The 21,573-nt window shown below is 32.2% G+C and overlaps 1 protein-coding gene across 1 annotated transcript; it reads left to right on the top strand.

Annotated features, from left to right (window-relative positions):
• Positions 1-7,478: 7,478 nt before the first annotated feature.
• LOC127710879 (perlucin-like) lies at positions 7,479-21,285 on the top strand. The gene is made up of 4 exons (XM_052216837.1): positions 7,479-7,842; positions 15,947-16,029; positions 16,909-16,999; positions 20,874-21,285. Exons 1-4 carry the CDS (start codon positions 7,533-7,535, stop codon positions 21,077-21,079), a joined length of 690 nt encoding a protein of 229 aa, XP_052072797.1. The 5' UTR covers positions 7,479-7,532; the 3' UTR covers positions 21,080-21,285.
• The last annotated feature ends 288 nt before the right edge of the window (positions 21,286-21,573 follow it).

Here is a 21,573-nt window from a genome sequence, read left to right as displayed (position 1 = left end):
CACTCGTGCTTTTATCAGGACTTGTGACTACAAAGTTAAACATTAAGAATTTTAAAATGTCCACACATGTGCTGTAGAATATACCAAACGATACTGCAGTGCGGATCACAAAGGAAAAAATCTACAAAAAACATGTACAGCATATCATCAGACACATAACTGTATACGCAAATCAGGTCTTTAAACAGTCACATGGAAGTCATATTACATGCTGTTAAATCAGTCAACCTACAATATATAGGTATTTCTACATCCACAATATCATAACACTATTTATTGCTTTGTTCTCTAGGGGAATGTGGTCGATCAACTATTTTAAGTTCCAACAAGGAAGCAACGTATTCCAACATGTCCACTAGTCAGTGTGAGAGCAGGTGTGCTGCAAGTTCATCGTGTTGGTCTGGGATATCTACAGATGGAGGACTTTGCATTTTGCTGGAAACACGCCCAGGTTCAGATCCACTATCAGATGTTACCATATTCAAAAAAAGTTGTGTACAAGGTAATTTATGATTGGGAAACATTTGTGTGAAATTTCATTGAAATATAGATACAAGTGTCGTTATACTATTAACAGCGAGCAAAACTGTTAACCAGTCTAACACTTATTCAAGATCTAATTCTGTATCTTGAGTGAAATTTCACTAACGACATGAACGAGGCGTGATTGTGTATCACCACAGTCAAACGAAAAATACTCTGTATCTATGCATCCAACACAGCATGCAAAATAATGCAAGCAGTTAAAGATGTGATTAGGCATTTACAATTTTATATCATGTATGGTTCTGATATAAGCTATTTCTTTAGATGTTAAATCTAGTATCCCTTGGACATTTGCTCACAGTATAATACAATTTATTGATGTACTACGATTTAATCAATACAAAGATTACTTTGACCCTCCACCGGCATTGAAAAGTGTATTCTATAAATGTAACCAATCCGTCCAAATGCATTAACTATTGTATCAAAACGTCGTAATCACCAGCCATCCAGTGTTGATTGATATATCAATAATTATCACATCTTGCAAATACGATCTGTTTTGAAGTAAAAGTAAAAGTGTGAATATTGGCATTTAGCATTTTAAAGAAAATCATCAATTGGAATTGAAAATTTCAGCAGTTTATACATTAATTAGTTGACATGAAAAAAGTTCTAAATAGTTCTTGGATAGCTATCAATTAAAATCAGAAAATGAAGAATAAGGAATTATATATATTTATGTTTCAGTTGATGTTGTACAGACCAACAACGTCCCTGTTATATCCATTGCAAACAAAAATCTTCAGCCATCGCTCAATTGTTCATCTGTGCCTCTAACAGGTAACTGTATATGGACAATGCAAATATTGTGTTATATTTAGGCGAGTGACTTATTTCAAAAAGACGCTTAGTTAACGACTTTAATGCACCCACCTAACACACGGCTGTATTATACATCATTCGAAAGCTAATAATCTGTACTTTCTGTTTTGTCCGGTCGTAAAAAAATCGTACGGTGCATTTTCTGTTAAATCAAGGTCAAAGGTCATGAAAAAAATTCCAATTTTTGCGATTACTAAACATTAAGCCATTTTCTAATTCTTGTACCATAACAGTTTTCAAAAGATCATATGAACTTTATATAACATAATACATTATTTCAAAATCAAACAAAAAATAAGAGGTTATATGCGCAATATTTCCCGAAAATTGAAATTCATCCCAAATCCTAAAAAAATGAAAAATTGTTCCAAAAGCAAAATATATCTTGGGGGATCGATATTTGTATGCTAAAAAAATGATAAATAATATGTTTTAGGTCAGGGAATATTTGTTTTGTAATTTCAAGATGCAATTATTAATTATTGTTCATAGAACAGCCTTCTATTGAAGTGTTTGCAGTTGCCCAAAAATTTGCCATCTGCAAATAGCGATCATTTTGTTATTGTATGTTAAGATAGCACATCGCTAATTGTCACTATCAGGGAGGAGAATGATTTTCCATAATAAAAGAAGGGGTATTTAAAGTTCGAAAATAATATATACGAGCTAATTGAGGTAAAAATATGTTTTTTACGAAGTCAAACTTATTTACTTTTTTTTAATCATGTTTAAATGCACACATGATTTTGCGACTAAATCGTAGACAACATTGAAATAAGTAACCTTGTTTAGAAACACTTGGTTGTCTAAAGCGGGATGTAAACGAACTACATATAATGCTGCTGCTTCTTATTTAGTTTAAAATCGTGTTAGACATATTAAATGTGTTTAGAAGTTTAATATCTTTATTCATTTGAATAAAAGTTGCTTCTATATATCTTTATTCTCACAAACCAAATTTGAAAGGTATAGAGATAGGATTGAGTATTTTCAACATAAGCTATTAAAATACAAATGCAGGTCATTGTGTATGTAAAACACTATAAGCAGTTGTGAAATAAAAAAATGAAAAAGTTGAGGACCTTCCTGACCTCATAAAATCATTCGCTGTTTTAGGCAGTGATCGTTTTCATGCTGTGCTGTGTTTTGTGGACTGTTGTTCGTCTCTTGGACTTTAATTTTATTTTGTTCATGGTTTTAATTAAGTTTATTTGATTCATGGTTTGGGATGGTGATCGTCCCTTTGGTATTATTTCACTTTAAGGATATTAACTTGCAGTAATGAAAATCGGCAAAAAAATCGCATCAAAGTAAAGTGAAGAAGATTAACGCTATAAGACAAATATCCGCGAAAATAACTTAATTTGCTCACGGTGATATATATATAGAACCAAATCGTTAACTACAATGATCTATGCTCATCTCTTTTGTCGTAAAACTTGTTCTCAACCAACCCTCATCGTCGATGTCAAGATAAGTGGTAGAGTAAACTATATCTGTTGAGTCTTTTTTTTTTAATTTCAATGGAAAATACGAGTCCAACATTGTGACAAATTTGGCACTATACAGCGAGATGACATCATCTATATAGTGGAAAGTGAAGTTTCAAGATAATGGTAGCTTCTTTTCAGTCGTCATCAGAAGCTCTTGCATGAAGTCATCCTCGTATGAAAAATGAACTAGTCATTCAAGCTATTCAGAAAGTCTAGTTGTAACTAGAATCGTTGCGTATTAATGGATTTTTTCTTCAAAATTATTCTTATTTGATGAATTAATGCATTTAAACAATGAACAACTCAATTTAAGCAATCAAGAAGTCAAGTTTTATAATGTGTTTACTGGTTTTTAAATTCTTTTATATTTCAATTTTCATCAATTTATTTTTTATTTATTTTTGTCTAAATTTTTTATTTATTTTTTATGGTTCACATTAAATAAATAATAGGTCTTTTCACTACATCAATATTTATAATGAAGCTACAAATCAAACAATTAGAAAAGTCAAAAGATGTTTATTTCAGTCTGGTAGTTACAATGCAGATTGCAATCTCTTAGTTTCGCCCCCTTTATTTCAAGCAATAGTATGATTCGCACACATATTCTTTTACTTTAATTTTTTTAGATTCTTAAGAATTTGTTTATTAAATCTTATATTGACCACATACAATGTTTAAATAGGAAGAAATGCTTAAAAGCTGTTTTTTTCGCAGATGGCGGTATTTTGGGCAACTGCATGAGTTGTTATGATTTGCTGTTTGATTAGAAGTAAGCATAATTTTAGGAATTTTATGATGTCAAAAACTTCTTTGATAGTTATTACAAGGTTTTACTTAGTTTTAAGTGATTAGCAGTTGCATCAGAAAGAAAAATTTGGGTTTTCACACATTTTGTTAACTTTTACTCGAATTTCAGGAAACATGTGCTGTCTATCAAAAACACGTTTTAAATATTTTAAAATGCATTTGATTAATGACCGTTAATCTCTCTGTTAAAAGTTTAAATGGTTTGGATATGTGAATTTAGTATATAAAAGTCATATTATGCAATCAAGCTGAAATCTTAGAAAATATGCACTTATTCGTCCTTGGCCTTTGATCTTGATTTGACGGAAATTGCACCGTACGATTTTTTACGACCGGGCAAAACAGATAGTACAGATGTGTAGCTTTCAAATGATATATAATTTAGCCGTGTGTTAGGTGGGTGCATTAAAAATTTAATTTTATGGTTAAAGTCACTCGCCTAATTTGATGATATCAATTTATTTCTGCTCGCTTTAAATAACGGCCTGAACGTCATGACTTTGCAAAGTTGTGGATGATATATGTGTGTTTGTAAAAACATAAGATGTTTATCATCACATAAGACATGCGGAAGTTACCAAATGGATTTTTAAATTCAAAAGTCGAAGAAAAACAAAAACAAAAACAAGATTCTTCCAAATAAGTTCAAGCACATAGTAATACGTCGAAAATATTTGACACCACATACGTGTTAGTCGAAACAAACTTATAACGCCATGAGAAAAAACGAAAAACGACGAAAAGGCAAACAGCAATCTACCAAACACAACATAGAAAAACCAAAGACTGAACAACACGGACACCACAAAAAAAAACCAAACAAAAACAAAAAGATTCTTCCAGATAGATTCCAACAAATAGTATAATTTAGAAACTATTTGAAGTTCTGTCTTTGTATTTATCGGTTGGATTGAGATGATAATGTTTTTATGTTTCGTATTTGATCAATAACTTATCATTGTTCATTTTCCGTTTTTTTATTTTGAAGTTCAAAAACTACAAATCTTAGAAATATTTGACAACACAATACTACAAAAATAGTAATCTATCAAAAGTTTGTTCATTGTCGTCGAATTAACATAGACAAAGAAAGTTGGACAGGCGAACACAAACATTGATTAGTTGATAATGTTTACAAAAAAGGCGCAAAAACACTTAAAAGAATAAAAATAATTTGTATTGTATATGATAAATCTACTTGTCTGGACAAACTAAGTAAACTGTTATTTCAACGCCCAGTATTAAAAGAATTGTAGATTTTGTTTTGAAAAGATACCAAAAGGACATGCAAGTTTAGTTTAAACAATATTTTTATTTTTACTATAGGTGTGACTATATCATTTCTACCAGAATTTTCGGAGTCCACCTCCATAGTGACGGACATTTCTGCAACACCATGTTATATATATGAAACATTGAATGTAACTAACATATACAATAGTACAGAAATGATAATTCTTAATGTAACCGATGTGTTCAATGTAACTGAAATTATAAATGTAACCGAAACTGTTAATGTAACGGAAATTATGATAATAACAAGTGTTTCAGTAGAGCATTTAGCAACAACATTGACTGATAATTTCAGTACACTGTTTATAGTTACTTCCACCATAAATGTTACTGAAATATACAACGAGACTGAAGTTTACAATATAACTGAAACTCATAATTTTACATCCACTGTTTATACAACACGATGCTCAGGGAACAATTCTCTATCTTATCTGTCCACAGATGATCCGTTACTGCTAGAAGCCATCGCAAGTATGTCCAGGGAACTGACAGTTGATAAAAAGAAAACAAGTTCAAACATTAGAAAACTGACCAGTGCGTCAGACAATCGTCCGTCTGCTCGTACCATTGGGTTATCAGGATTGGCATTATTAATAATACCATTATCACTAATACTGCTGTGTGACATACTGAAGGTTTTGCGTGGTACCGCATTAATGTTTGATCGGTGTCGTAGAAATCCCGATAATAAGTTTTAATATAGAAAAACACACAAGCGACATAAAATATACATTATACTTCAGAAGTGAATTATGATAAATTGTATGCGTAAGGGAATGCAAGTGGTCTTTCTTCTTACGGATCATCGGACTATAAAGTCTATGGTCCGGACTACTAACGTAAAGACCAAGTATACCATTACATATGTAAGAACAAAGTTCTTTGAAAGATACAAGTATTCAGTTTAGCACAACAACAAGATCATTCATTTGCAGGTAAAATTCTGAAGTGTCGTTACATCATTTATGACGTCTTTATCTCGATGTCGAGGAAAAATCAAATTATCCAAAATCAATCGTAATATTTATTCAGTTAACAAATATATATATCTGCTGCGTAGATTTCACCATTATATTCAATAATGAAACATTTATTATGTTGTACTGTAACATGCTGTTTTTATATTTTTTGTAAGTGTGGTTCATAATGAAAAAGGATAGGGACATTTTAACTATTTCAACTAGAATTTCACTTTTCTGTCGGGTATCATTAGTCATTGTCATAGAGATCTGGAATCAATGAATTAGAGCTGTACTATTTGTTTTCAAACTGCGCCAGTTCTCATTTTAATTGTTCTCTCTCTCTTATGATTCAAGCATATTTGAATATGACTCTTGAAATCTTTCATGTACTAAACTGGCAGTAAAAGTCAATATTATATTTCAAATTTCAACTTTAAAGGATAAATGAATTTCAGCACAACCTACAAATCATGCAAATGGTGATTTATGGGTTGAGAGCCTACACATATCTATGTTTAATTTATAGTTCAGAATGATGTTTACTTTAACCCGTGGTTATAAGGTTATAAAAATATGAAAAAGTATGAAAAGGGCGATAACTCAATAATCGGCAGTACATTCCATTGTAAATTATTAATTCAATTGACTTTCGCGATCAAACAGTATTGGAAACATAATTAATCGTTTCAAGATGTACACAATTAAGTTAGTAAAATATCAAAATTCTAATACGTGTAACATTTTGTCGCGTAAATCACATTTTTCCTAAAATAAATGATGAATATATGAAGGCTACTTAAAAAAATGAACCTAGCAGAACCCACGGTACGTAAGTATGTGTTTTATGCCTATTTTGAAACCCTACTGTCCTTTATCACAAAACAACAGTTTCGACCGATAAGAAACAGCAGTTATGATTTTTGAAATTAACTGAAATCACCAAAAAGTATTGCCCGGACAATGTTAAAACACACGTTGGCCTTGACGTTGCTGAGTACCAAATTCAGTTTTTAATCTTATTTAAGGAATGACTGTAATATTTTTTCTGTCTATGAAGAAATAACATCAAAAATGTGGTGCACACTGAATAACCCGCGTGGCGGATTATTTTAAAGTGTGCACCACATTTTTTTTGTTATTTCGAATAGACAGAAAAAATATTACAGTCATTACTTATAATTTAATTCTTAATTCCATTTTAACCCGGAGTAAATCATGAAAAAACGTTGATGACATCAAGATCACATGACAAAATTATGTCTATGAGCTGATAAACAAAACAACGTCAGCCAATCGGAAGACGCGTTACATCCAAAATTAAATTATAATGGCATATATTTGGACAATATGAAACACTTTATAATGTACCTTATATTTGATTTTGGGTATGTAATGCATAAAAATGACGTTCGCAATATATATAAAAATTTAATGCCATAACTATTGATTGTCTTTAGGTTTATTGTTTAAAAAAATCGTGATCGATTGTAAATGTCTGTATGAATAATACAGATACACCTGGACAGACAGTAACGAACAATTGAAATACTTTTTGCTGCAATATTCCCGGTGTAACATATCCATGTGTATAGGTTGAAAAATGTTTCCTAGAATTTCTATCATTTGTATATTGTACATTTTGAAAAGGATTTCAGCGTCTGGTATTGGATTTGACAAACAAACTTTTACATTAGAGAAGGAGAAAATCGTGATACATAACCCGTATACAACTCAATTACAAGAAGAGCGGTCACTGTTTACATGTGCTAGAATGTGTATGGCAATGACAAAGTGTTGTGTTTCTAATTACAATGTTTCATCAAATATTTGTGCTTTCGACACGTCAGGTTGTTGTTATAGTAAAACTATGACTTCTGTCGGATCTGTGCTTATTAGAAAGGTATCTGTAGGTAAGAATAATTGATTAATGCCAGCAAGTCAATTTGGTAACGTTGACAAGTTCTAATCTTTACACACCACACAATCTTATCAAATTGAAAGAACAAAAATAAATTGAATAGTTATTTATAAGTCTAAGTAAATGCTGTCGAGTTTTTGTCGTTACGAATCCTATATAAAAGTAAGAAATAACACTTGCAAAAAATCCCCCCTAAATTAGACATACAAGGGCACCAATTCAAATGATTAAAGGCTTTAATAGTATGCACCATGATATAAATGTATAAGATTAATCAATTCTGCTGTGTCTTCTCATATACCAGTTTAGTCTTCAGATCTGTAATTTTAATGATTGCGTCCTATTCCCGATTGCGACATTTCAACTGAGTATCAATTCGCATGGCGGATAAAGCAAAAATAGCAGGAGACTCTTACGCTGTAGACGCAACCGGTCATCCGGTTCTCTCAGATTTTGTTTGTTGCCTTGATTTGTCTCTTACCGATCGATTTGCGAGATTTGAACATCGGCAAACTTCTGTCGCCTTTATAATTTAAAGCAGTTTTTTCCTTGGTTATTCATAATTTAAATTTTAAAAATCTGAATATGTACATCAGTGTCGTGGATCCTATTGAAGTATACTCTAATTAAATCCAATGTTCGTCATTTCAATACCAAGTAATATTTTAAATTTATCATTTCTCGATGGTTCTGTTCCAGCGACTTTAAGTTATAGACCAAAAGGACTCTATTGATTCGCTATGCAAATGTTTTAAGCACTCTTAGAACAAAGATTTACAGGAAATCACCACTAAACTAGCCATTGATACATGTATTCTTCTCTGTATTACAGACCAGGAAATCACCACTAAACTAGCCATTCATATTCTTCTCTGTATTACAGACCAGGAAATCACCACTAAACTAGCCATTGATATTCTTCTCTGTATTACAGACCAGGAAAACAGAAATTCAAAAATAAGTCAAAACTGTAACTAAAATGTCAGAATGTTTTATGTTCAATAAAATAGTATTTACGAATTAACCGAATTAAAAAAGAGGAACGCCATAAAAACTGAAATAATCAAACATTAGACTATATCAACCAACCGAACGAATGGAAACTGTACGAACGTTTTGTTTTATTGTATAAGCGAATCAAAACATGTAGAAATGATGTTTTAAGTCGTACAAACGAACTATTAAAAAAATCACTATTTCAAAATAACACGAATACTGTGTATAAATAAAAAAAAAAGATGTGGTATAATTCCAAATGCAAACTCTCCACCAGAGACAAAATGACATAGAAGTTAATAACTATAGGTCACCGTACGGCCTTCAACAATGAGGAAAAACCATACCGCATAGTCAGCCATAAAAAGGCCTCGAAATGACAAAATTTATGTAAAACAATTCCAACGAGAAAACTAACGGCCTGATTTATGTACAAAATAATGAACGAAAAACAAATTTGATATACAGCAACAAACGACAACCACTGAACTACAGGCACTTGACTTGAAACAAGCACATACAGAATGTGACGGGGTTAAACTAGTTTGAAGGTGCCAACCCTCCCCCTAATCTTGGACAGCGGTGTAACGGCATAGCACAAGAACAAATTAAAATAACACTAAACGAAAAACAACTGCAATAAACGACAACCACTCAATTACAGGCTCCTGATTTGGATAGGCACATATAGAATGTGGCGGGGTTACACTAGTTTGAAGGCGCAAACCCTCCCCTAACTTAGGACAGTGGTGTAACAGTACAACATAAGAACAAACTATAAAAATCAGTTGAAAAGGGCTTAACTCATCAGATCGATACAAAGCAGAAATACATCTAACAAAAACACAGACCGGACGTGGCAGGGTACTTATATCTACATCCTCACAACAAAAAAGACACTAAGTACAGATCTGAGAGTATTCGCAGTTACTGCAGTACTCGCTGTTGTGTGGTCATATTGTGATTACTTTTGATAAAAAAGAAAAACAAATCATTACCAGAACTTTATATCGTCTTCATTTTGTTAATAACATTATCCAATACATTTCTTTTGGATAGAAGTGTGACAACAATTAGTCTCTTGCTCAATTATTAGCTCACCGGGCCCGAAGAGCCCCATGTGAGCTTATGCCATCACTTGGCGTCCGTCATCGTCCGTCGTCTGTCGTCTGTCGTCGTTGTCGTCGTCGACGTCGTAAACTATTTCAAGAATCTTCTCCTCTGAAACTACTGGGCCAAATACCTTCAAACTTTAACTGAATGTTCCAGGGAACCTAGGGTATTTTGTTTATAATTTGTATCCGAACTTTTGATCCATCAACAAACATGGCCGCCATGGCTAAAAATAGAACATAGGTATCAAATGCAGTTTTTGGCTTTTATCTCACAAACTATAGCAGTTAGAGCAAAAGTGACAGAGTTAAAGTGATGAATAGGTCAAGATCTATCTGCTATGGCCTTTTCAGACCAATTGGACCACCCGAAATAGTTTATTTTTTATGACTTTTACTGCTTTTGGTTATTATCTTTAATATTGTAATAGATAGAGAGAAAAACAAAATGGCAAAAGTGTTCAGCTAAGTAGGATCTACAAATAAGTCAAATGATCAAAATAGTCAATTGACTCCTTAACAAGTTATTGCCCTTGAAACGTTTATTTTATTTTACATTTTTTCGTGCAATTCTATTACTTTTTCAAAAATCTTCTTCTCTGAAACTACTGGGCCAAATACTGCCAAACTTTAACTGAATGTTCTTTAGGTATCTAGTTTATAAATTGTATCTGAAATTTTGATCCATCAACAAACATGGCCGCCATGGCTAAAAAAAAGCAGGTTTTAGTTGATATCTCAAAAACTACAGCAGTTAGAGCAAAAGTGGAAGGGAGTTAAAGTAATAAATGGGTCGGGATCTATCTATTATGAAATTTTCAGACAAGTTCGACAACCAATTGTTGGGTTACTGTTGGAAATAGTTTTTTTTTATTAAATTTTACTGTTTTTGGTTATTTCTTTTATATTATAATAGATAGAGAGAAAGTATAAATGGCAATAAATGTTCAGCTAAGGAAGATCTACAAAAAGTCAAACTTAATCAAAATAGTCAATTCACCCCTTAAGGAGTTATTGCCCTTAAAACGTTTTTTTTTTTACAATTTTTGTGAAAGTCAAATTACTTTTTCAAAAATCTTCTCTGAAACTACTTGTCCAAATACTTAAAAACTTTAATTGAATGTTCCTTAGGGTATTTAGTTTATTGATTGTATTCGCGGACTTGATCCATTCAAAAACATTGCGGCAGTTTCTAAAAATAGAACATAGGGGTCAAATGAAGTTTTTGGCTTTCATCTCAAAAACTAAAGCAGTAAGAGCAAAACTGACAAAGGTGAAAGTGTTAGACAGGTTTAGATCTACCTGTCAAGTAATCTTCAGACCAATAAGACAACTTATTGTTGGGTTACTGTCCAGATATAGTTAATTTTTAGGAAATTTTACAGTTTTGGGTTATGTATTATCTTTAATATTATTATAGAAAGAGAGAAAATGTAAATGACAAAATTGTTCAGCAAAGTAAGATCTACAAATAAGTCAAATGCTTGAAACTGAAATTACAGGCTAGCGATATCAGGCTCTCATGAGCCTCTTGTTTGATAAAGGCCTTTTTATTTCCAATTTCGTAAGTTTGTTGTCTAATTTCAAATACAGGAGCCTCTAGCCTTTGTTAGTCTTGTATTATTTTTAATTTTAGTTTCTTGTGTACAATTTGGAGTTTAGTATGGCGTTCATTATCACTGAACTAGTATATATATTTGTTTAGGGGCCAGCTGAAGGACGCCTCCGGGTGCGGGAATTTCTCGCTGCATTGAAGACCTGTTGGTGACCTTCTGCTGTTGTCTGTTCTATGGTCGGGTTGTTGTCTCTTTGACACATTCCCCATTTCCATTCTCAATTTTATTATAAATTTATATTTATTGTATGGTAGTATCATCATTTGGCGGGAATGCTAAACATTGAAGCATTACACCTAGAAACAAGCATCCTTTTTACACTTGCACTCTGACTAAGCTATACTTACACATGATTTGATGACAAATTATGTTTATATTGTCAATTGACAACAAACAAACGTTTTTGGTAGGGATTACGCTTATGCGGAAAATTTACAAACCATTATAAGAAAACATTGGCATGTTAGTCAGGACAACCTACAGTTCCAAAATCTATTTGATAAAAAACCTACAATAGTATTCAAAAGAAACAGGAACATTTGAGAGATCGTTAAGAAACACTTAATTATATCAATGTCGCCTAATATAAATCAATTGGGCAGTAAACATAAAACTAAAGGATGTTACGCTGACAATACGAAATGCGTACTGAATCCTATATCAAACATACTTAAATTATAAAAATTAGTAATCCATACCAAAACTAACATTAAGAATGGTAAAACACTTAGATGAAACATACAGTAATAGATAACAAAATAAATGGGGAATGTGTCCATGGGACAAAGAACATGCCCCCGCTTGAATATCATATTAAGTTATAAAGGGACATAACTGAAGAACGGTTAATGTGACGCTACCCAAAATTGTACTTGATCTGAGTTTTGTGGTAATAAGTATTGTGTATAAGTTACATAACATTTGGTTGAGGCAAACTTAAGTTAAAGAACGGAAACGAAAAATTCAGCAATTTTTCCATTTGTAAAGGGGCATAACTCTAGAACAGTAAAAGTGACGCCACCAAAATTCAAATTTGATCTGTATTTTGTGGTAATAAGCATCGTGTATAAGTTTCATAACATTTGGTTCATGTAAACTCAAGTTGGAGAACGGAAACGAAAAATTCAGCATTTTTTCCATTTGTAAACGGCTATAACTCTGAGACTGTTAAAGTGACACCACGAAAATTCAAACTTGATCTGTATTATGTGATAATAAGCATTGTGTATAAGTTTCATATTATTTGGTTGAGACAAACTAAAGTTATAGAACGGAAACTAAAAATTCAGCATTTTTTCCATTTATAAAGGGGCATAAGTCTAGAACGGTTAAAGTGACGCCACCATAATTCAAACTTGATCTGTGTTTTGTGGTAATAAACATTGTGTAAAAGTTTCATAACATTTGGTAGAGGCAAACTAAAGTTAGAGAACGGAAACCACTTTGGGACGTACGGAGGGACGTACAGACGGACAAGGGTAAAACTTAATGCCCCCTCTGCTACCGCGCGGCATAAAAAAACCCAAATTACAATGTAATAAATAAAGAAAGACCTACGAAAAGAGTTACCTGGAATATTATTCCGAAAGAACTCGAAACATTGTACAAGTATCACGTAATCAATGTAAGGTCTGAAATGTGTACCATACTACGAACGGGTGGATATTAGATTAATATACTTTAAACAAAACAATATATGCCTAGGGAATTCTGTATTGAAATATTAGTACATGTTTCTTTTAGGATTAATTGTTATCAAAACGCAATGAATTATTCTTTAAATGATTTTCGTAAATTAGTTTTGAATATTATATTAGCAAACGCATATTTGTAATTAAAAATAACATATAACATCCAAATCAATAAGCACATACACATAATGATAACAAGGCTGAGTTAAGTGTTTTTTACGATTCGTTCCTAATAGTAACATGACATCTGATATCTTGTAAATAAAAGAAATATGAAAATTTATATCAAAGCATGTTTATACCGTGGCTTAAAATATTCCAACTACTATCGGTAGAATATCTGAATATGATTCCTAATTCCGTTAGATTTTTTATCCACACATAGATAAAGGACTGGATGGGGTTTACAGATTAGAGAAAAATGATCGAAAAAAAAGTGGAGACAATACATAAAGAATCAAAATTTAGTGGGGCTAAAATACCAAGAATCGAAAATAATAGGTAAACAAATGCAGATTAAAGAAAAATGATTAAAAAATTAAAGAAGAAAAAAATGAAAATACCCTTATCCATACTCTCATAGTTAAACAATTAAAAGCTCGCATCTACAGCCGAGTCTGTCAAATTAGCTTCAATTTGCTATTAGACATTTTCGGAAAGTCGTCTTCACAGACACTCACACCGACACTGATACCTACACTGACTAAAAATATAGAGGGACCGTATCAAAATGTTGGAACATACTGAATGAATGACCTCGTAAAACTTGGTTGCAGAGTTAAAAAATGTATTTTGTAATTTTTCTTATATAATTTTTTATTTGGAATGGGAGCTAGATACACAGAATGCTCTCATTAGTTTAGGATTATTTTAAATAATGAATTTGTGATATTCCATCTTGTTTTTTTTAATTGCCTCCGTTTGTACATGTAACCATTCAAACGAAATACAGTGTTGCAGTAGAATATACAATTGGCGAATTGAATTGATAGAAAGCATTCGGAACACTGAGGAGAATCCAATGAACAAAATATCTGCCATTAGTTAGATATGTGCAGGCTTGGTTTATCGTCGAAGTCAGCTGTTCTCCTAAATAAAGTATCATATTTCTTATGAAGCAAGCGTAAATGTGTACGATATGGATGGTTCGGTGAATCAAGTAGAAAATATTCATTTCAAAATAAAAAAATTTGTAGTGTACAATTCCACAAAGAAAAAATGCCAAAGGTAAAATAAGAAAAATGCCCAAAAAATAAAATTTGCAAAAAAAAACTAAAATTAGAAATAAAATTTTGACAAAATTAAAAGGTAAAAAAAAAAAATATATTATATTTATAATAAAGTTATATTTGACAACGCGCAGCAACATCGGTCTTGAAATGTAAAGTGGAAGTTCTTCATAATTTTTTTTCAATTTTAAACCCAAGAATAAAAATTAGAGAAGGATTGTTTCATAAGAAATTAATTCGTTTTCTTGGTGTAATATCAGGGGTGTACGTGTTTTACAATGCATTTTCAACACCGATGTAAAATTCAATTCACCCATAATTACACGAAGATAACGAATAATATCATCTATATATGTATACGTTATGTTACACGCTTTCAAATGCTTAACACGTTCCTGTTTCTGACTAAAATTCTACTAATCTATACAAAGACCCCCCCCCCCCCCCTTTTTTTTTAAAAGTATGTTTATGCAGACAAACAACAGTACACGAAACAACATAGAAAACCATCACCACTGATGAGTCTTATGAAAACGAAACATACGTCTAGCGAATCAGATTAAAAGCATTTTTGTTTTTTATATATACAATCATGTATGAAATGCATTATATCCTTGAGCGAAAGAGAGTTTGACGTTTTGGTGTTTGGTATTATCACTCAACTATGGTTGGAAGTCGTATATTCATTATTAAGGCTTTTTGAGTTATCGGTGCGCTTTAATTGGTTTATTTTAATCTTTGTTTGAATGCTTACTAATTGACGTATACTGCATATGATAATAGATGTGGTATGATTGAAAATGAGACAACTACCCAACAGAGTTTAAATGAAGTGGATATAAGTAATTATAGGCCACCTATGGCCGTCAACAATGAGAAAAAAAATACCGCATTGTCGGCTATAAAAGGCCCTGACAAAAAAATGGGAAACAATTCAAACGAGAAAACTAGCGGTCTAATTTATAACAAAACAATTGTTAGATATATATTAATGAAAGATTCTCCTTTTTCCATGGGACGATTGCATAATATTTTGTCTATTCATTTCTAGAATAATTTAAAAGCGTCTTATGAAAAACAAAATAAACAAAACAACAGGATTTACTATAAAAAAAATCTCCAAAAATCGATACATGTATAACTTATGCCAAATCAAGATATTTAAAAACAACAGACAATAATTGTTTAAATCAATTTTTCAATTTCGGGAAAAATTTCAGTACCTTAGGACTTTATAAAAAGAAGACTAAAGAAACCAAATTAAGAACCATTAAAAAATCAAAAGGCCAATATCAACAGACAATAATACAATGTACAGTGGCAAAAAATACAACAACAACAACAACAACAACAACAAAACAACGAATCATTATTGACAAACAACAAATATAAAAAATCACATAGAAAACTAAAGTGTATGTTTTTAATAAAAAATAGTTTTTATATTGACAGAGGGTTGTCGATCTGGATGGAAAATCAACAACGGTGTTTATTATTACATCTCAACAGAATATAAAACTTGGGCAGAAGCGCAGGTAATGCATTATTTTAAAAGTTGCCAGGCTTTAAATTATTAGTGCTTGATCCTTTTACATTTTTAGAGCAGTTCGCCACTAAATAGTTTACATGCTAACGTGAATTTTACATATTACTTATTGACATCCACCAAGATGTCGGGCATTAAAATTACATTTTGTCTCAAATTTTTGAAAAAATAAATAATGCTCTTATTTTTTAAGAATTAAAAACAAAATTATTTACAGCCAAATTCATTTACGATCCGGTCCTCACATATTACAAAATAATGATGACGCAAGATAAAAGTTACACCTACTATGACCAGGACAGTAATGATCAATTAGAGCACTTGTCGTGACAAGTTTTTACTACAACATTTCCGAACAGGTTTAAATCAATCCAAGTCGGTTATTGACGAATGTTTTTGTTGGAACTAAAACAGAGAGTGGAAAATCGTCGACATATAAGAGGATGTTCCCTTTACAAAACATGTCTGCTCTTGGAAACATACAACTGTGACAAGTAAATAAAGGACTAAAACATTCTACTAGATGTTATCATTCTATATTTTGTAAGTATAGACTCTTGGTACAATCTATAAACATCAATGGACGTGATCTTTGTTTAAATTTTCTGTATTTTAATTTATCGCTCTATAAACGATTACAAGGCGCTACCTGCTTGCATGTAGTCAGTTAAAATTGCAACCGATAGAAGTCGATTCCGTGTGGTGGATACGAAAATCTGACAGAATCTGCAAATAAGGTAAAAAAGAGGGGACTGGAATATAACCGACTGCTAAAGAGGTATACTTGACATCCTAAACATATTTGTTACTGTAACGTATAATAATTTTATTGATGTATTAATTCAGCTTTTTTTACTTGATGTTATAGGTGTATTGTCGACAGAGAGCTGGTCACCTTGCAGAGATCAACGACAATGAGGAAAATAACTTTATAAAGTCAGTCATTTCAGCAGGAGGAGGTATGTAAAGGGTTGGTAGAACTCCCCCCTCCCCCACCCCCAAAAAAAATAAAATAAAAAAACATAAAATGCAAATAGACAGATAAATGTTGTTCAAAATATGATATCATATACATTAAAACTTCCTACTGAAATAATTCTATATGTTGTAAAGAGAATTGGTTGATTTTACCTATTTAGAATATTTTGCCTGTTTTGTTTTCAGCTACCCAGACAGAGACAATTCATAGTCCGGAATATAGCGTTTAGTTTAGTGTTTTTCGCTTTCAGTATTGCAGAACCAATTTAGATTTTGTTAAACCTCATTCCTTAATATGAGATAGTACCAAGGGCGAAATTAAAAAAGAAAAAAAGAAAATAGACAGACACCACTGTGACCAGATGAAAAATACAAACAGAGAGCAAAATATTGCACACAAAACTGAAGGTTGAGCCAGACAAAACCTTTTATAAATCAGGTGGTCTGGAAGGATCAACAGTTCCTACTCTTCTTCTGCAACCAGTCATGTGATGGGCGTACTTTGATCTATAATGGTTTACTTTTACAAATTGTGTCGTCTGTCGTCCGTAAAATTTCATCATCTTGGTACTTAGTTTCCATATCACCCTATGGAAATTAAAATTATATCCAATTTGCCGTTTCAGAATTTAATTCATTTTGGGAAATACTTCGAAGACAACACGTCGTGATTGGGAAACAAAGGCCTAAAGAATGAAAATCAACCAATGACGAGACGTTATTTTCATGATGGGGTACGGACAATGCAATTACTGATAGTCGTTTAGATTCTGAAACGGCGAATGATCTGGCTCTCTACTTGGCAAATTTTAAATCAAGTAGTTTATAAGGAATTATGGAAGGATTTCTTTTAAATAATCTTCTTTTTGTTGATAACAGATAAAAGCGATGCTGCCAGCGATAATCTTTGATTCTGACTGACCAATTATAAAAAGAAACCTGTCTTCTGAAGATTTAAGTTATAATTTATGGATACATTTTTAGGATTAACGAAATGAATACCTACAAACGATTGAAGTGGCAGTGGTGGAACAACACAAACATAGAAATCCTAAATGAAATCGCATTTTCATATTTTTAAAACTAAAATGAAAGGCATAACGACAATAAATTTAGTAACCTCGGGATTTTTTTTATTACGATTTAAATGTTTAAACAACATGTATTCAAATTATTTTAAAACATTACTGTGTTGAAAATTGTAAGAAACTCTACAAACAATCGTCAAACAAGTACATTGAATTCGTTTAGCGCACCAAAGTTTTATGCTTGTAGTAAATTAGAGTCAATTGTAGTTAACCGATGTCAAAATATCATAAATCCTTTTATGATACAAAAAATTAAGGTAAAAACAAAATCGGAGGGAAATGTATGATCCCCAAAACATCGAGACTAGTTGCGTCGACAACATGAATAAGAGTCTCCTGATAGGCACGAATATCCTTACATGCGTATGCACCACATTTAGTAAAAATGTCACAATAAGGTTTATAGATTAGACGACTAGTCTAGTATCTAACGATAAAGACGGCTAAATATGTTGATATGCAGATACAGACACGTCGTATTGGTCAACCAATTCATCATGGTGACGTACAAGTTGTGTAGTGTCGATTACATTTATTCTTCCTCAGATCTCTGTTGAAGCAGTTTTTGTGTATTTATGAACACACACCGTTTATAAAGTACGTAGTTTAAAACAAATAAAAGCGTTACGTATAAGCTTAGATTTGTAAACGCCATACGATGAGACAGTGTGTATCTACAATGTAGCTATAAAACCAGGTTTAATGCACCATTTTATACATATGGAAATGCCTGTACCAAGTCAGGAATATGACAGCTGTCTTCCATTCGTTCGATGTGTTTGAGCTTTTGGTTCTGCCATTTAATTAAAAACTTTCCGTTTGAATTTTCCTTGGAATTCGGGATTTTAGTTATTTTACTTTTTGCTACTGCTAAATAAATGGAAATAGAAAATTGGAAAGTTGAGAGCGTCACGCGTTAGTGTGTCATAGATTCAAGCATATGTAGACATTGTTTTCTTCGTTGTTGGTAGTGTTTGCTGTGGCCTGTTATATTTTCTGATATATATATATATATATTTTGTTCCTGTTATTTCTTTGATCTATCTTATTCTCACATCAATTAATTGAAAGTATAGTGAATATGTCATAGTGACCATGTCGATCACCTCTCCCTTATTGAACTTGCAACAGATGATACCAAAGATATGAGTCTGCTTTAGTTTTGAAATTTATTTTACGACAAGTCAGATGACACAGTAGTATACCGTGGCTCAATACTTATAAATCCATAAGACAAAAAGATTAGTTCATCTTACCCATTGTAAGCTTGTCATTTTTTATGTAGCGACATACCAATAAAGCCGAAATATGTAGTATATATCTCCCAAATTGATACGTAACTTTGTTTTGTCCATCATAATTTCTTTGATAGAGGGTTGCTGCCTACACGGTTCTTCTTCTAAAGTAAAAATAATCAGTGTAACAGGCGCCAACATGATTTGTTTGGCCGTTGTAGAATATTTGTGTCACATATTACCACGGAAATATTCCACGTGTATGTCGCAATCCTGTTCTTTTTTCCGTGATAGTTTCATCAGCGAATACGACTTTTCAACTTGAATTGCTATTTGCCTAGGAGTTAGATATTTTTGTTAATACTTTTTTGTCGTGTTTTTTACGTGTTGTTGTTCATCAAGGGAGATTCCTGGTATACGTTATGGAAATAGTAAATCAACGACAAGAATAATCTAGAAGCCAACATAAGTCATCACAAAGGGCAGGTGTATATATGATATCTCAATCTCCCCAAACTTTACAAGGTGTTGATGAATTAAAAGGAAACATGCAAAATTCTGTCATTAAAACCAAATTCAACAAATAACAAAACAAATGGCGATTTTCCTACCATATGACAAGCACGTGAATATGTGGCGGGGTTAAACAAGTTTTATTAGATCTCATTTCTCCCTGTTTTCAAAGTATGCTCGCAGTTACACAAGCTGTCTTTGTTTCGTCGACTTATAGTTTTTGTTTGCATTTTTGGTATCTTCTCTCATATAATATGTGTATCCTGCAATCAGCCAACTATTTTACAAATAACAGGTACACAGTCAAATAAAGTTTTGCTTTGTATGTACTTGTACAAATAAAGTCTCATGTTACCCGGCTTCTATGATGAGGAAGTGGTAATGTGAATTTTTCTTTTTTCGTAATATTTTATTTTGGAGTCTTTTTCGCGGTCTGCGTTTACAATCAGTCAATGTCGATTACTTTGAAAAATCAGAGACACCTATTTGGATATAAACAACTAAAACTTCAAGTGCCGGGTTTAAATTGCAGGATAAAACAATAAATGTATATTGTCGGAAATATAGAATTTATCTCGTCGAGCCTCGCTTAACGATCTGTTTCTAAACCTCGTACAAATAAATTTTATATTTTCAGCCATAGATATAAGAAGATGTGGTATGAGTGCCAATGAGACAACTCTCCATCCAAGTCACAAATTGTAAATAAAAGTAAACCATTATAAATCAAAGTACGGCCTTCAGCACGGAGCCTTGGCTCACACCGAACAGCAAGCTATAAAGGGCCCTACAAATGACTAGTGTAAATAAAGGCAACAGTAGTATACCGGTGTTCAAAAGTCATAAATCGATTGAGGGAAAACAAATCCGGGTTACAAACTAAAACCGAGGGAAACACATAGTGTAAAACCATTCAAACAGGAAAACCAACGGTCATGTATATATATTGTATCAATGTAATTCAGTTTAATAATTTGTGATTGAAATAACAGACATAACATGCATGTATATGTTTTCAGCAACAGGTCATGCTGTTTTTATTGGAGCTACCAATTCCTCGGCAGGTTGGATATGGGATGGCAATAGGTCTCCAGTAATTTATTTCGACTGGGAAAGTAGCCAACCAGGTGGAGGTGAACACTGTATTGCATTGCTTCAAAACGCATGGCACGACTATGGCTGCTATGAAGAACACGGTTTTATTTGTGAATCCCAAGTGTATTGATATGACAAAAAATACATTAGGAATTGATACATTAACGTAACTATTTATAGAATACTGTTGTGGGAGCATTGACTATGTATTGAATCGAGACTACTCTTTTGCATATAGTCAATGCTAAACGCATTATTCACATTATCATACTGACGTTCAATTTCTAACCAAACCCGTATAAATTTTTTTTCAAAATATCAATATATCAAGAAACCTAAAAAGTTTTTAATTTCTTCAATGGCTTAAAACGATATTTTTTTCTAAGCAGACGAAAATAATTTTGGTAATTTCATTTTTCATTTTACTTCGGATTTCTCTTTGTTCTGGATTTAATCCTTTCATAACTCGTTAAGAAGCTTAGATGCTTACAGCAGTTACACGATGAGCTCTGACTTAAATGATTATACTGTTGATTGACAGGTTGGACGTATACTATTAAGTATAGTTGAACTTGCTATCAGGCAACAATGCAATATGGAACTTTTTCTAATTCTTTTTTTTTT

This window comes from Mytilus californianus, unplaced genomic scaffold, assembly GCF_021869535.1.
Source record: "Mytilus californianus isolate M0D057914Y unplaced genomic scaffold, xbMytCali1.0.p SCAF_8, whole genome shotgun sequence".
NCBI classification, from domain to species: domain Eukaryota; kingdom Metazoa; phylum Mollusca; class Bivalvia; order Mytilida; family Mytilidae; genus Mytilus; species Mytilus californianus.
Note: the sequence above shows the minus strand (reverse complement) of the source record. Positions and strands in the feature narration are given on the sequence as shown.